The 14,753-nt window shown below is 41.4% G+C and overlaps 2 protein-coding genes across 3 annotated transcripts; one reads left to right on the forward strand and one right to left on the reverse strand.

The window, feature by feature from the left end:
• The first annotated feature begins 3,624 nt into the window (after positions 1 to 3,624).
• On the forward strand, positions 3,625 to 9,694 carry LOC133888023 (ATG8-interacting protein 1-like). Of its 2 annotated transcripts, XM_062328107.1 has the most exons (3): positions 3,626 to 3,835; positions 4,455 to 5,180; positions 9,210 to 9,694. In XM_062328107.1, exons 2-3 carry the CDS (start codon positions 4,465 to 4,467, stop codon positions 9,214 to 9,216), a joined length of 723 nt encoding a protein of 240 aa, XP_062184091.1. In that variant the 5' UTR covers positions 3,626 to 3,835; positions 4,455 to 4,464; the 3' UTR covers positions 9,217 to 9,694. The 2 variants fall into 2 exon arrangements, with proteins under 2 accessions (XP_062184090.1, XP_062184091.1); XM_062328106.1 differs by having other exon boundaries at positions 3,625 to 5,180.
• Positions 9,695 to 9,831: 137 nt separating this feature from the next.
• LOC133888022 (uncharacterized) lies at positions 9,832 to 12,825 on the reverse strand. Its single transcript, XM_062328105.1, has 5 exons — positions 12,626 to 12,825; positions 10,936 to 11,108; positions 10,757 to 10,855; positions 10,515 to 10,666; positions 9,832 to 10,434 (listed from the first exon to the last, which is right to left on the reverse strand). The coding sequence occupies exons 2-5, from the start codon at positions 11,104 to 11,106 to the stop codon at positions 10,053 to 10,055; spliced, it is 804 nt and encodes a 267-aa protein (XP_062184089.1). The 5' UTR covers positions 11,107 to 11,108; positions 12,626 to 12,825; the 3' UTR covers positions 9,832 to 10,052.
• Positions 12,826 to 14,753: the final 1,928 nt, after the last annotated feature.

Genomic DNA, 14,753 nt, shown 5'->3' on the forward strand with positions numbered 1-14,753 from the left:
TGATCGGCAGGCACAAAGTAGCCAAACACCGCCTCTTCCTCAACAGCAGCACCTGAAACGCAGGCATGAGTACGAAGGGTACTCGCAAGACTTAAACCATATAGAGCACATAAACATAGCTCGACTCCAAGGATTATGCATTGAGCCATTAGCAAGGATAAAGCCGCATGGTTATATTAAACATAAGCGGTAAGCAATCTAGACATCTATGTGTGAGCAACTAACTTAACCAACAACATGATTCTACCCTGCATATACCAACTGAACATAAAGGTAATTGTAACCAACATAAACATAAAACTAGGACCAACATGAGTATATATGTAACCAAGAACCAACTCGTCCATCTCCCACATAACCAACCACAACCACAATCGAAACTCTACGACCGGGTGCAAATGAAACAATAGCATGCTCATGACCGAGAGCGCGGCAGTTCGAACTGTTTATACACCTTGCAGGGGGATACTCCTGGACCCACACGACTCGGGGACCATACGGCTTGTGCCACCCGCTAAAGTGCACATAAGGGGGTACCCGTGTCAACCTTTCCCAACCAGCCCCAACCGTGTGGGGCATGCATCGCTCGGCGCGGCGATACTAGAACTACTCTCGGAGCAAACTAGTACCGCTTACAAGCCCGCCCGCCCGCTCACACCGTCGATGTCCACGCCCACAAAGCCACAGCTGCGAAGGTATTCGGCTCGCCTTACTATTAGATCGGCATGTGGTGAGTAAGGTAAGTGCTAAAGTCAACTACCCCGACGATTGGCCTTAAACGATGCAAGCGGTCTACGGTGTCCGGTCTTCCTCTACCGGCCTACCCAGGGGAACTCCACATCCGGGCAGGACAAAACACCATCCTAGCACCGCCCACATCTCGTCTCATACTCACCACTCATACAACCATCATCAACCAATCTCCAACATTGTGATCATAACAAAAGTAAATAATGCCTATGCTCGCGAACGATGAAACCATTCACCGCTCGACTTCTACCGAAAGACCTATGCATTGCTAAGCATTTTGATTAATTTGTAATCTAGACAACAACATATTCAAGGCGACAAGGGTATGGATAAACAATATATCAAGGTATAGTATATGCAATTCAACATAGGATCTACCCATTTATACCCAACAATGACTCACTAAACATGCAAACATACACAAGCATAATTTATCAATTTTAGACTTCATTCAATCCGAGTAAACGGGTGCAATATGCAAACATAATAGGTTGCTTGCCTTGATGCACTGGTTCACAAAGGTGCGGCACCTCGGGATCGACCTCGGTCTCCGGGATCGATGGATCGGCGTGTTCTAAGAAACATAACGCGTGCAATGATAAGCATAAATGAAATGCAACAATCTAAGCCACAAGGTGCAAATGATGAAATGTCATGAAAATATACATTAAAATGTAGGGAAATATTTTTCCTAGCTAGAACAAGTCATAAGAAGACTAGCAAAATTGGTTTCATCCATTTTGGATCTGTAAAGAATTAATGGTGAATTAATGAAGCTTAAGCCTAATTAATTAGCCTCAAAATTTTAATTCGACATTTAATTGTTGGGGATAATTTTAATAGATAGAGTAGTTTATTATGAAATCAACAAAATTGGTTTCATGATTTTTGGAGTTCGTATGAATTAATTATGAATTTTACAAGTTTCAGCAAAGACTGATGAACAGTGCACCCGGATACTCCGGTGACGGCCGGATACTCCGGGGTACCGGAGACTCCGGGAGACTCTCCGGCAGCACCCTCTCTGTTATTTTCGGCTGGGGCTCACCGGAGACTCCGGACTAGTCCGGAAACTCCGGTTTCGGCCTAGAAACGCCCGTTTTTTAGCTGAAAAATGCCCGGTTTGATTTGCAATCTTCTCCAAACCAAAAAGGAACATGTTTGAGCTAGTTCAAGGTTTCTAGAACTCATCTAACAACCTAGAAACTCCATTCCTAACTCAAATTCATCCAATTCCTCAATTTAGGGTTAAACTCACAAAAACTCATGAATTTCACTCTTTTGCAAAATCGACCAATCGAATCACGAATTCCTGTTATGGGGAGCCTAAGAGACTTACCCACAACACTTGTGAAGGTTAATGGCTGCCGGGTGATGAAGAAAACGGTGGGAAATCGAAGAATTCCGGCGTTCTTCACTTTTCAACCCTATCACCAAAAGACATCCAAATCGGCTCAAATCCTTCGAGAATGAGCAAACAAATTGGAGGAATGGAATACTTGTGAGCTTGTGATCGCAATGGTACCACATGCATACCTTGATTCAGCTCCTAGAGCACGGATTTGAGGGAGAAAGGGAGAGGGGCTTGAGAGAGTGAGAGAGGGAGGGGGCTCCCTGTGCTGCACGGTGAGAGGCACGGGAGTGAGGTGGGGCTGCTGTGGAGTTGGCAGCCGAGTGAGGGAGAGAGAGTGAGGTGTGGGGCCGGCCAGCTGGTGGGTCCCACATGCTAAGGAAAAAGTCCGCTTTGACTGCGAAATTCATTCTTTTCGCTCCCAAATTCGATTCTCTCATCCGATTGACATGAAACGAATTGCGCTAGAGTTATAAAACAAAATTAAACATAATGCTTAAGAAGCATAATTATGCTTAATTATGTGATTGTGGAATTTGGGACGTGACAACCAGGCGATACAGACTGATGTTCGGATCGAAAACGTAGTCAAATCGAAGTAGTCGAACTGCAATAAAGGATACTCGGGTAGATATATGAAAATTTACGTGGTTGAATAGGAAAGATATGTTAGTTATAGAAAGTTTAGACTCATGTGTTATAGCCGAATGATATAGGTAAGTCTTGTTCGGTTTGAATTAGCAGTTCTAATCTTATACGGCTAAGACCTATCGTACTTTAAATATGAGAGGGTCATGGCCGATTGAAATATACAACAATCGATCAAATACCAATATGCATATATTATTTTTCTACTTAGCTCCTGTGTTGTCCCTCCTTGTTTCTCCTGCTGCTACTCGTTCTTAATCTCGATGATCAAGGATAAGTCGTCAGCTGATCGTGCCCTGACGAGGTCTCTCGCGGGTGTGATTTGACGATAAAGATCCGTCGTCGTAGTGCCAGACTGGGTTTCTCAAGTGCTGCTTGCCAGGTTAGTTATCATTTACCGGTTTGCTTGTAAATCAATCGCTCGTTGCGCGAAAGCGCAATAGTTATCTCTACTGCTAAACTCCCTATGTGTGGTACTACAGATTGCACACGAGGTGCTTAGTATTTGGTGTCATAACTTTCACGTCAACAGGATGGAAGTCTTGAGATCGATTCGATGCCAATGAGCAATCAATATGTTGCAAGCAAAGCTCACGCTCAGCAGGATGACATATGAGGCAGGGCGCAGCACTCTGACGTACGAGATGGCTCGACCTCATGGGCCATGGGCCCCACCTGCCAGCGTTGTGCACTGCGCTTCTCTCACCCTTCTCATCTCTTCCTCGAACACAAATCATCTGCAGTACTGCATAGTGAATTAAAAGTCACTAACATGAGAATCTAATTCAATGTCAAGACTCCCTAAAATCCATATATCAGTGAATCTACGACACTATTAGATATATAGTGTATTAAAAGTCATCACTTACATATAAACATCTGATCCACATGTGAACGACTCTACTATCGAGGATCCGGATCCACCGCTCCTTACCTTCTCTCTCCCACGTGGCCACGTCCCACCAATGGCGGTTTGATCTGATCCATTGCTCCCCTACGGACGTTCCTCCTCCGCCGCCGCCGCCGCGTCATCGCCCTCCTCCCTACCGGACTGGACTGGACGGGAGTGGAGATCCGTCTCTGCTGGTAAGCCCTGACTTGCCCATGGACTGGTTTCGCTTTGCTCTAGCTTGTTGTCTTCTTCGCTGCGACGTCTGTGAGCGACCGAGCCCATATCGTCATCTCTGCGATGTCCCATCCGATCTGGCCAAGCCCGGAAATGCTTCTTGTTAGCTATTGAGACCGCAAGATCTGTGGTGGCACCGGGTGCATCTTTCGCCGCTTGATTTGGGGTCTTGGTTATTGTTGGTTGGTTGCTGGGCTGCGTAAGTGCCTATATGTGGATGGTGGATCAGTTGATGGTAAGATTACTGATGGCTCTAGCAGTTTCGGTGCCCAGGTTGGATTGTTAATGGTGAGCTTGTTGGTGAGGTTGATTCTGATAGCTGTGAAGTAGCGCTAAGTAGTAAACTGCTCTTAGTTTGGTTCGGAGGTGTAAAAATTGGTTCCTTCTTTTCTTTTCTCTGTGTGATGTTTACTTCTTGATGAATGAATGAATGAGCGGTGGTTCCTAGATTCTGTCTCCCGCTGGAGAAGGCTTGATTAATAGATCTCGCCTTTTGTAATGTAATAGATCATCTGATGTTTATGTTATAGTATCAGCAAGCCTAGTTGCTGAAACTGTTTCTTGACAAATAATGATCAGATTTGAGGGTATGGCTGATAATGAGAAAGAGGTGGTAGAGGGAAGCACCCCACGAGGTGTGGACTGGGAAGTGGTGACTCTCACAGCATCTGCCTATGAAGCAGTACCAGGGCCCGGTGGGACAGAGGGCAAGCCTGCAGCAGGGACCAAAGGCCTTGATGCAAGTAATTCATCTGATGCATTGCTCATGTCCGATCACTTTGTGTTTCCTCCAAGTGAGCACGAGAACCTGCCAATACAAACCAGTTTTAATGAGATACAGCTGGAGAAGGATGCGCAGGAAGCAAGTACCAGTGTTGAAGATTACAGTTTCAAGAATATATGGGAAGGGTCAGAGAGAATTCAGTTCTACGATGAAGGGAAAAACCTCTTAGTTGATGATGTGGAGATGAGAGACGAAGTACCTGGATACGGTTCAGCTCATGCTGAAGATGATGAGCATGGTTTTGTTGCTCATGATGATGACAATGAGGCTGGTGCTGATTCTGATGACAAATTGGATCAGCCCTCAAAATCTGCAGACAGCAAGAGCTGTGATGCTGGTGTCTCATGTAAATGCTGGTTGAAGAAGCATATGACATGCTTGTATCACCAAGCGAAGGAAACAAATGCTATCTGGTCGGTGGTGGTTGCAGCTGCCCTGGTTGGGATTGTGATTTTAGGACGTTGGCACAAAGATAAACTGCACCTTGACCAGCTTAAATGGCGCTCTGGCTCAACAGTGAGGTATGTTAACCTCTTGTTTCCTACAAATGTATACATGGTTTCATAGGTTTGAAGTATGCAGTTACCTTATTCGCCTTTTTGTTGTAGCATTTTGCATGTTAGTGGCTTAATGCGTGCACACAAGTACATGTGGTTCCTCTTGTGGATATCGGCAGTTTGGCCTAGAATTTTGTTGCTGCATGATATTATTTCCAGTAGTAATAGCCAAATTCATTTTGTATTGTTGGTTAATGTTATACTTTATCATCCTTACAAGTTTTTAGTGTAGTGGTAACTAATATGGTGGCAGTGTAATATTTTGAACCTGATAGTTGGATGCTCTGTTGCATTTCTATAGTTGTGCTTGTTTTATGCTTGTGATGTGGAATGCAAACAGATTGGACAGCAGTTATACTAAAATGCATCCATTGCCTAAAGCATTTGGATCAGATTCATTCATCACCTGGATTTAAGTGTGGACTAGTGACCAAGTGACAGTACTCGTCTAGTTCCATATTTTTTAAAATTCGGATTTAACTACTCCCTCATTCTAGTTCATTTGATGTTTTAGACTTACGCACACATGTTTGTTTACAGAATAATGAAACTGTACATTTAATTGCATATGTTTTCTTTTGATTATGCAAAAGCATTTATCAATCAAATTTCCTAATTAGGCATGCTGCAGTTTTCTTCAACTATTTTTCCATCTATATTAAATCTGGATTTGTGTTCGGAACTTAGGGTATGGTAGTATATCACTTAGTTTGGTTTGGGTACTGATATTGAACGTATACTAATATTGAACATAAATTATTACATATGTATTTGGATAGAGAGAGAAAAATTATTGCCTTGTTGAAAACTATGATTAATATCTGCATCTTGTTATATTTGGTACATAATTTGGATGAAACCATCTCTGTAATCAATCTCTCTATTCTGCATAAAGAAACATTCTTTTAGACTTTTATTGTTGAAGGTTGGAGGGAAAACTAAAGCAGCAACTCCTCTTTTGCATAATATCAGACCAGTGACCATTCCAGTGGACACAGTTTTCATATTATGTTAACTTTGCGTACTTCTGCATATTTTTATTATGTGAATAGTCACTCTGCAAAGTGTTGGATGCTTTTTCAACACTTTTGATGTGAAGTTAGACTGCAATGATAGTGTCTTAGATTCTTTCCGTTTTGAGAATTAAGGTTCTTGATTGTCATAATTTACATGCTTGCAATCACATTTGTGTTTTCAATGCACTACTTCTGTAAAATAAAATTTCACGCAGTCAGCAGATTTTGCTTCCTACTATTGTACCAGAATTTAGAACATTCTTTTCTAACTCTTTTAGTACCTCATTATTTTGCTAACTCTTAAACTTGGGTTTGTAGCAATGACCTAACACTTTGACTTCATGATTTGTACGTTACAAGTCAGTTTTTTTTCACCTTAAAATGACTGATAATGATGAGGATTTAGATGGAAATGCTGCTTAATTGTTTGGAAGTTGAAACATTAGTTGGTTGAAATCAATTGAGTAGTGATTAAGTGGTTTAACCCTATCCAAACAATTTGGTTGCACTATTATGTTGTAATTGGCAAATATTCTTTGTCATTTACCAAAATATGATCTTGATTTGTTCCTGATGTATTGGGACATACCACCTTTGCATCAGTTAGTATTGGTTAATATACCAGCAATTGCTGTTTCATAAAGCAAATAATAACAACAGGTTCATGGTGCCCTGGGCTATGTGTTTCTCTTTGTTTATTGAGTTTGAAGGTATTCCTGTTAATTTGTTGAGTAAATTTCACAAAACTACAACTATTTGCACCTAACTATCACAAAACTACAACTTCTGGAACGAGTTTCACAAAATTACAAATATTTATGCCCCTAGTAACACAAAACTATATTTTTTCACAAAAGTACACAAAAATAGTTTCACAAAACTACAAATATTTTGTGCAAAATAGTTGTAGTTTTGTGCAAAAAAATGTAGTTTTGTGTTACTAGGGGCACAAGTACTTGTAGTTTTGTGAAACTCGTTCCAGAAGCTGTAGTTTTGTGATAGTTAGTTGCAAATAGTTGTAGTTTTGTGAAATTTACTCTAATTTGTGTAACATCTTGGATCTAGATCAATATCTAAGATTTTCATAATTTATTCTTAGGCGATGATGTTTGGATTATAATTTTTTCAGTGTCATGTGGTAAAAGGTATTATTTGCAAACTTGAGTTTTTTTTTTATATACTTGCAGTGCTATGTGTCCACAACGTTAGATTCTTGATGCACTTTTTTCGTTGCTATAGCTTCAGCTTGTTTTGTATAGAAATTTTCTTTGAAGACTTAGTGCTTTATGTTCTATATGGAACTGCTTGCCCCACTGACAGACATGTGCGGCCCTTTACACTGAGTACTGAGGAAACCTAGCTGAAATTTGGTGAGTGTTCGCCTTCTAGTGAATTTTAAGAGATCTATGGAGTTGTTCCACTGCACCAATTGTACATTATGGGGATTCTCTCATGTGCAATGCAAACAGCACAGCTAGGGATGGCAATGGGTACAGATTACCCATGTGCCCGAGCCCCTAACACATCCACTTCGCCATCCTCCTCCCTAGTCCACCCTGCTGCTCCTCCCTCTGGCCACCACCACTCCTCCCTACAGAGCCCCTACTGCTCTCAGCACACGGCCGGGAGAACATCACATTGTCTCAGTTCTATCTCAAGCGGCCGGTAGAGGGCTCCTTGATTGTTCATGTTAAATATTATTGTTATTCTTTAGTTCCTTTTGCTGATTGTTCTTTTGTTTGTTTTTCTAGCTTTTTTTTTTTTTTTGAAAGGGGTAAACTCAGCAGGGGAGGCCCCTACTGAGAAGTATATTAAAAGATAAAAGTAAGTACAAAGTAAGTAAGACTATACAAAACCCAAAAGAGGGTGGAAACTCCAAAGCAGAGGAAGGGAGAGGCCAGCATTTCTGGCTAATTAGTGTCATTTAAAAGTGGATATTGCTGTTGAGCTGTACTCGCCATTTATTTCTGATTTGTTTCTCTCCCGTTAGAAAAACAACTTGTGTGCTCCTGCTATATCCTAAAACAAAACGAGTTGTGCTGTTGTGAATTGTGATGTACTGACCTAGAGTCTTCCATTACTGATGAATTTTTGGCTTGATATGCTGCTGTGAGACATAATTTGGTTGGCAGACTGGCATGACCACGGGCACATGGCACCCTCGGGCGACGTGCATGGGTGACGTTCTTTGCCCATGGCAGGTAATGGGCTTGCCCATGGGTAGAAATATCCCTCGTGGGTATGGGTATGGGTAGACACTACCTGTGCCTACTATGCCCGATTGCCATCCCTAAGCACAGCTGTCAGTGTGAAAATGGAATGCTTGACATCAGTCAGTGTGAAGAGCACAGGGAATTTGCCATATTTTGTCCTAGTGTGATGTTTAAGCATTCATCTTTCACCCAAGGTTCCATTGAGAAAAATATATATTGTGCATTTATTTGTGCCGCATAGGTTATATCCGTACTCACCAAGAATGTGGAACCATGCCACGTTCCTCACGTCCCAGGAACGCTGTCCCCGTTTCGTGAACGTGGGAACAATCTGGTCCCCCCCCCCCCCCCCGTCAAAATCTTTCACAAGTAGTGTACCTTGATTCCTCGACCCCATCGACTTGGGAAGTATGTGACTATGGTTCTATCTCTCGATAGCTTCTTGCACATTGTTGCATTGCTTTTCTAATGCTCTTGATATCAGGCACGGCGAAAGGAAAGGATTCAAGATATAATGATATGTTATTGCTGTTATGCTAACATAAACATAATTAGAAGAAAAATTATCATGGAAATCAACTATCTGTTTGCTCCTGACTATTTCTATTTTTGATGCTGATTTACTGATATGAGCTGAACCCTGGACCTTTTCATTTTCCTTACTCTAGTTTGTGATTAACAATGTTGCATATTACTGTAGAAAGTTTACATTCCCTTTTACCCTGTATCGACCTTTGCCTAACTGAAATTCTTTGCTCCTGCAGAGGATGATCAACAGGTGGTCTTCACTGATACAAAAAGCTTTGATGAGTCTTTTCAAGTCACCTGAAGTTGTATGCAAGATGGTTGTTGCAATATGATTGTGACGATGACGAAAAGGAGTATATCCAATGTAATAATATGATGCTTGACTGGGATTTTACTTGCAGCCTACAATGAGTGCCTTGCGGACTTCTAAGATGCCAAATTCTCTTGTGCCGTTCACATGATTATAAGTTCCTGCTACTTTTGCGGTGATATGCACTTTGACCGATGCCTGTACAATTCAGAATTGCATACTGCTGAGTCTATTATAACTTGGTTGTTCGGCAAGGGAAACTCACATGCATCTGTGCTTTTAGCTTCAGAGAAAAGGAAAACCTGGACGTTTGTTTGGATTCTGTTTTGTAACTCTTTATTACTGAAACAATTCTTGGTGACGTTAGCAGTTTTGTTCAAAGCATCATAGTTGGTGATTTTCAGTCCAGAAGTCGTACTTCTTGAATAGTTACTCTTTGTCATTACATTCACGCTTATCTGTTGCGTGCACCATAGCATACTCTTAACTAAGGGTACCTACTGGTAAAGCCAGCCGGTTGTCCAAGATTGGGAAATTTTGCCATGGCATGGGATGACTTCATCCTATCTTTTACCCTGGTAAGGATCACAAAGAACTTTACCAGCGGAATTCCAGCTATAATACCACATTTAAACCCTGTCAATAACATACTTTTGATGCTCAAACAGCGCAAGCTGTTGAGGTCATTCTCCAACTATTTTACAATGCTTCTAAATACCTAAATACCACTTCTAATGTTACACGGCGAAAGTACAATCACAAAACTATCTCATGCACCTATGCTACCAAGCCAGAAGAACAGGGGAAACTGTGCAATTGCCATAAAGAGAAGGAAATAATGCTGTCGTGATGAGTGTCTCTCACTGCTTCTCATCTCCGTGAAGAGCACCCTCTTCATCGTCCTCACCAAGAACACCCCCATGCAGAGGCTCATCCATGGCATCATAACATAATAAGAGTAAGCCCATATGAGCCTTGCAAAAACAGCAAGGGAAAGACCAGCAAATAAATTGCCACCATAAGCTACCAGGTCAAGTAGTGGCACCTCACCACCACCCATTGAGTAGAGCAGACCTTTCAGAATCACAAGCTGCAAGGCCCATCCAATGAGTGCTCTTGTAAAATGAAGATTTATAGCTTCTGGAGTAAACCTGCACAATTAGGATGTACATCACATTAGGGACATTCGGTCGGAACCATTTGGTGATTGAAGAATAAGTAAAGAGCTCACTTTCCCATAAAACCTAATGTAAAGCCTGCAAGAATGATGAAGGTTCCAAATGCCATGAAAGGGATGTACAGATCTGGCGCATTTATGTCATAGATTGGAGGTTTGTAGGACAAACGGCCACCGACAGGTTCACTTATCCGAGTCCAGTGCCCCTGCAAAGATATTGGAAATACTGGTTTATCTTTGTAGACCAGATCGAAGAACCAGATTTATATGCAATGTTATTAGGAGAGGCAATTCACCCTGTGAAAGAATGGAAACAGTATAACTTTCAACTTGTTCCTGACATATTGATCATTCACATGGAAGTAATACTGTGGGTTGGAGAAGTATCTATTGATCTGCAAGAATAGAACTAATAATTTAGAGAGAATGTGAGTAATGGGATATCCAAGATCAATATTCTTCAAAGGCTCCTTACGTTGCTTTGCATGAATTCTGAACTAGAATCCAAGAACTTCCCCCCATATGCTCCGAACCCAGTTTTAATAAGACCTGAGCTTGCACCATAGAATGGATTGCCAAACTGGCCAGGCTGAGGATTTGGTGGGGGCATCTGCATGCCAGGAGGATTTCCGTAGTTATCATACATGGCTGCAATGGAGGAGCAAAGTCAAAAAGAATGTTAAGGAAAAATGAGAATTGAGATTTGACTTATGTAGTGACCAATGAAAGTCGACCAAAATATCACAATATTAGCATAATGTAACATACAATCCAACAAATACATGATAGGGATATTTAGGACACTGCTAAGAAGGCAAATTCTTTTGCAGGTTTACTTAATCGCTAGGCATCAACTTTCAATTGATTCCTGCACCAACTTCTAACAGCATACATTACAAAATAACAGAACATGATATCAGAGTTATTCCAAAGTTTAGATATAGATTTGACTTATGTAGTGACCAATGAAAGTCGACCAGAATATCACAATATTAGCATAATGTAACATCCAATCCAACAAATACATGATAGGGATATTTAGGACACTGCTAAGAAGGCAAATTCTTTTGCAGGTTTACTAAATCGCTAGGCATCAACTTTCAATTGATTCCTGCACCAACTTCTAACAGCATACATCACAAAATAACAGAACATGATATCAGAGTTATTCCAAAGTTTAGATATAGATAGATGAGAGAATTTCTAAACATAGTAGAGAATTTGAATGTATCCTCTCCTGAAAGGTATAAGTGCCATATTATCTATTCGATTCAGAGTCCACTCACTAATCACTACAATGCCCAACATTTGTATAGTTCTATGCTGCTATATTTGACTTGTCTGTACAATAATTATGCTAATTATAAATACTATCATCTACGGTTGACATTGTAACAAGTGAACAAGAAAGTAAACCAATAATCCCAATAAACAAGGAAGCAACTGTCGAGATGTAACAAAACAACTACTTGGAACAGATTTAACTAATCTGCTCAACCTTATATTCTATTTTTTATAAATGCAGAAATAGCAGACTTTTGTATCTCCGAAGCTCAAGACTGGTCAGCACCCACAAGTTGCTTTTTAGCTCTGTTGCTAGATCAAACGTTAACAGAGGAAATCTTAAACTCGCCGCACCGGCTGTTGATTCCAGCTAGGCGCTTCCCCTTCCTCTGTAGCACTCATATCTTCTCTAATCTATGCTTCTATGCGCATCATCCAGCAACTACACTCAAGCAACCAGGAAATCTCAACAGGGAAATCACATCTGGTCCAATTTCTAAGCCGACCTAATTCGATCGAACTCCCTTTCCAACCTACATCCGAATACGCCAACAACCCGTGGCCCTATCAAATTGGATGTCCTTAGTAAGCCCCGCCAGATTTTTTGTTGGAAGATGAGCTGCGCAATCAAACCACGGATGGATGGTTTGGATTGGATTGGATTGGATTGGGTTCGTAGCGCGCCACGCGGGACAGCAAACCACCGCTCCGCCCAACCCTTGGAGCACAGGTAGGGACGGATTTGCTGATACGATGGGTTTGTTCGAATCGATTGGATGGATGGAGAGGAAAGAGGAACAGGGTTCCGGTTCGATTGAGAACAAGAAAAAAAACAACTCTTGGAACAGGGGAATCCATTCAGGCGAGGAAGGGTCGCTTACTTCGCTGGACCGAGCGAGGAGCGGCGCGGAGGAGCAGCGGGCTGAGAGAGGGAGGGGCCGGCCGGCGGCGTCGCGTTGGGAGTCCGTAATCCGGTCGCGGTGGAAGGAAGGCTATTCTTCTTCTGGTCGGTTTCTTCGGACCGAAAAAGGGACAGCGCGTGTGCTGCGGTGGAAACTGGCTTCTTTGCTTCACCTCTAAGGGTGACAACAATTCATGTTGGAGTTCGGTGAACGTATCTGATCTAAAATCTAAATATTATAGTATTTGATTTGGTCTTAAAATTTATATTAGATGCAAAATCATCCTTGTCTAGTTCCTATAAGACTCGAGACTCAATGGAGGATCCGAAACTTGAGACCTTACTAGATCAAGAGGATTCAATTGGAGGACATTAGATTGATTGGCGATATGACGTGGCGTCGTATAGAGAACAGGAGATTGAGGACATGTGAAGGAGATAACCGTCGGAGGTAGTTTGGTTTTTCTGACGTCTTGGGCAACCTGGATCTGAGAAGGCGTCCTCGCTATACTCCTTGGTGTTGCCACAGCTTTCTGTCGTGGTCGCACCCGGTCGTCACGCCTCTGATTTGCACCTTCTGAGAGCCGATGCAAGAGAACCTGCTGCGTGAAGAGGTGCTGGCGACGGATGAGATCGAGATCGAAGACGACGAGTTAGCATTGGGAGGGATCAGACTCAAGAGTCAAGATCATCAGTCTGCGTGATGGACGAATGGGTCAAAGGAGGAGAAGAGGGTACACTTTGGAGGAGGGGAGAGGGTGGGCGCTTGCAGGTCAAAATTGGAATCTGCCCCAGCTCCACCTCCTCCTCGCAAACCCAACTTGTTGCCCCCACAAGCATAAAACTGGACCCGAACCCGCTCATAGGTCCAATTGCCTTCCTTATTCGTTTTTTCTTAAAAGGAAAATTAAATAGAGAGACCTCAACTTTTCTAAAATATAAATATTTAATCCCTCACACTCCTTAAAAAATATTTAATCCTTTTCTGGCAAGATAATGTCTTGCTTACCTTCTCAAGCACCAAGTGCACTATAAAAAATATCAAAGAGTTTTCAGAAAAAAGTTACATCTATTATACTGAAAGTTACATTTACAATGTTGAAAAGTTACATGTAGCAAGATATAATTTTGTATTCCGTAGATGTAACTTAGGGATAATAGGATGTAATCTGTGATTAGTAAGACCTAACTTATGGTTAGTTGACATAACATTTTTAAGGTGTGGAAAGTAACGTCTAGTAGCTTACAAATAACACTGAATATAATTTTTTGCGTGTATGCACATAAGAATGTAATTTTGCTACTTTGCAATGTAACTTTAGGGCTCTTTTCGAATGCAGTAATTTTATAGAAACCATAAAAAAATTTACAAAAATTAGTTCAATTTCACAGAAAAAACACAGAATTCAAAAAAAGTCCTACGTTCTAAAAGAGGCCTTACTATCCGACGATGTAACTTTGAGTCTTAAGGATATACCTTTGCGGAAATACTTCGTTGCGTATAGCAGCGTGTGCACACCCGCAACGAAGGCGATATGTGGTCTTTGAAGCTGGTGATAATTAATCAGGTTGGGATTGCAGAGAAGAAATCTCTTTGTCTGTGACAAATTAAGGATATACTTTTGTTTATATGAACCGTATAGGTAGGCTGAGAGAAAGCAGACTGAGCGAAGTTATATTCGTTAAAAAGGAAAATGTTTGATTAGTTGTATGTATCTTGACAAACTGAGTTGAGTTTTTGTTTAGTTGACTGAGTCTGAGATCGCACGAGCGAATACAAAAGCTGAGATTTTGTTTAGTTGCTGGTATGGAGGTGATTTTATGACACTGACAAGTAGGTCTGTCTACACGAGCAGATGTGAACGTGCATCTAGTCCTTGTTTGGGTTTTAAATGATTAATGACAAACAATTTAGGGACTAATATGTTTAATAAGTTGAAGAACAGGTAGTAGTCCCATCGGAAGAAAATAAAAGGACGATTTGGTGACTCTCAAAAAGAAGAAAGAAGCATCATATGGTTATCCCTAAGTTTTCAATTTTAACTTTGAATTTGAATTTGAGTTTAAGGATGCCGTACTATCAAGATGGATGCGTCAATGAATTTATT

The sequence above is a fragment of the Phragmites australis genome, chromosome 13 (genome assembly GCF_958298935.1).
Source record: "Phragmites australis chromosome 13, lpPhrAust1.1, whole genome shotgun sequence".
NCBI lineage: Eukaryota > Viridiplantae > Streptophyta > Magnoliopsida > Poales > Poaceae > Phragmites > Phragmites australis.

Coding starts and splice junctions, on each gene's coding strand:
- LOC133888022 (XM_062328105.1), bottom strand. CDS start 11,106: ATGTATGATAACTACGGAAATCCTCCTGGCATGCAGATGCCCCCACCA. Junction 10,667..10,756: donor TGTTTCCATTCTTTCACAGG/GTGAATTGCCTC, acceptor ATATCTTTGCAG/GGGCACTGGACTCGGATAAG. Junction 10,435..10,514: donor ACATTAGGTTTTATGGGAAA/GTGAGCTCTTTA, acceptor CTAATTGTGCAG/GTTTACTCCAGAAGCTATAA.
- LOC133888023 (XM_062328106.1), top strand. CDS start 4,447: ATGATCAGATTTGAGGGTATGGCTGATAATGAGAAAGAGGTGGTAGAG.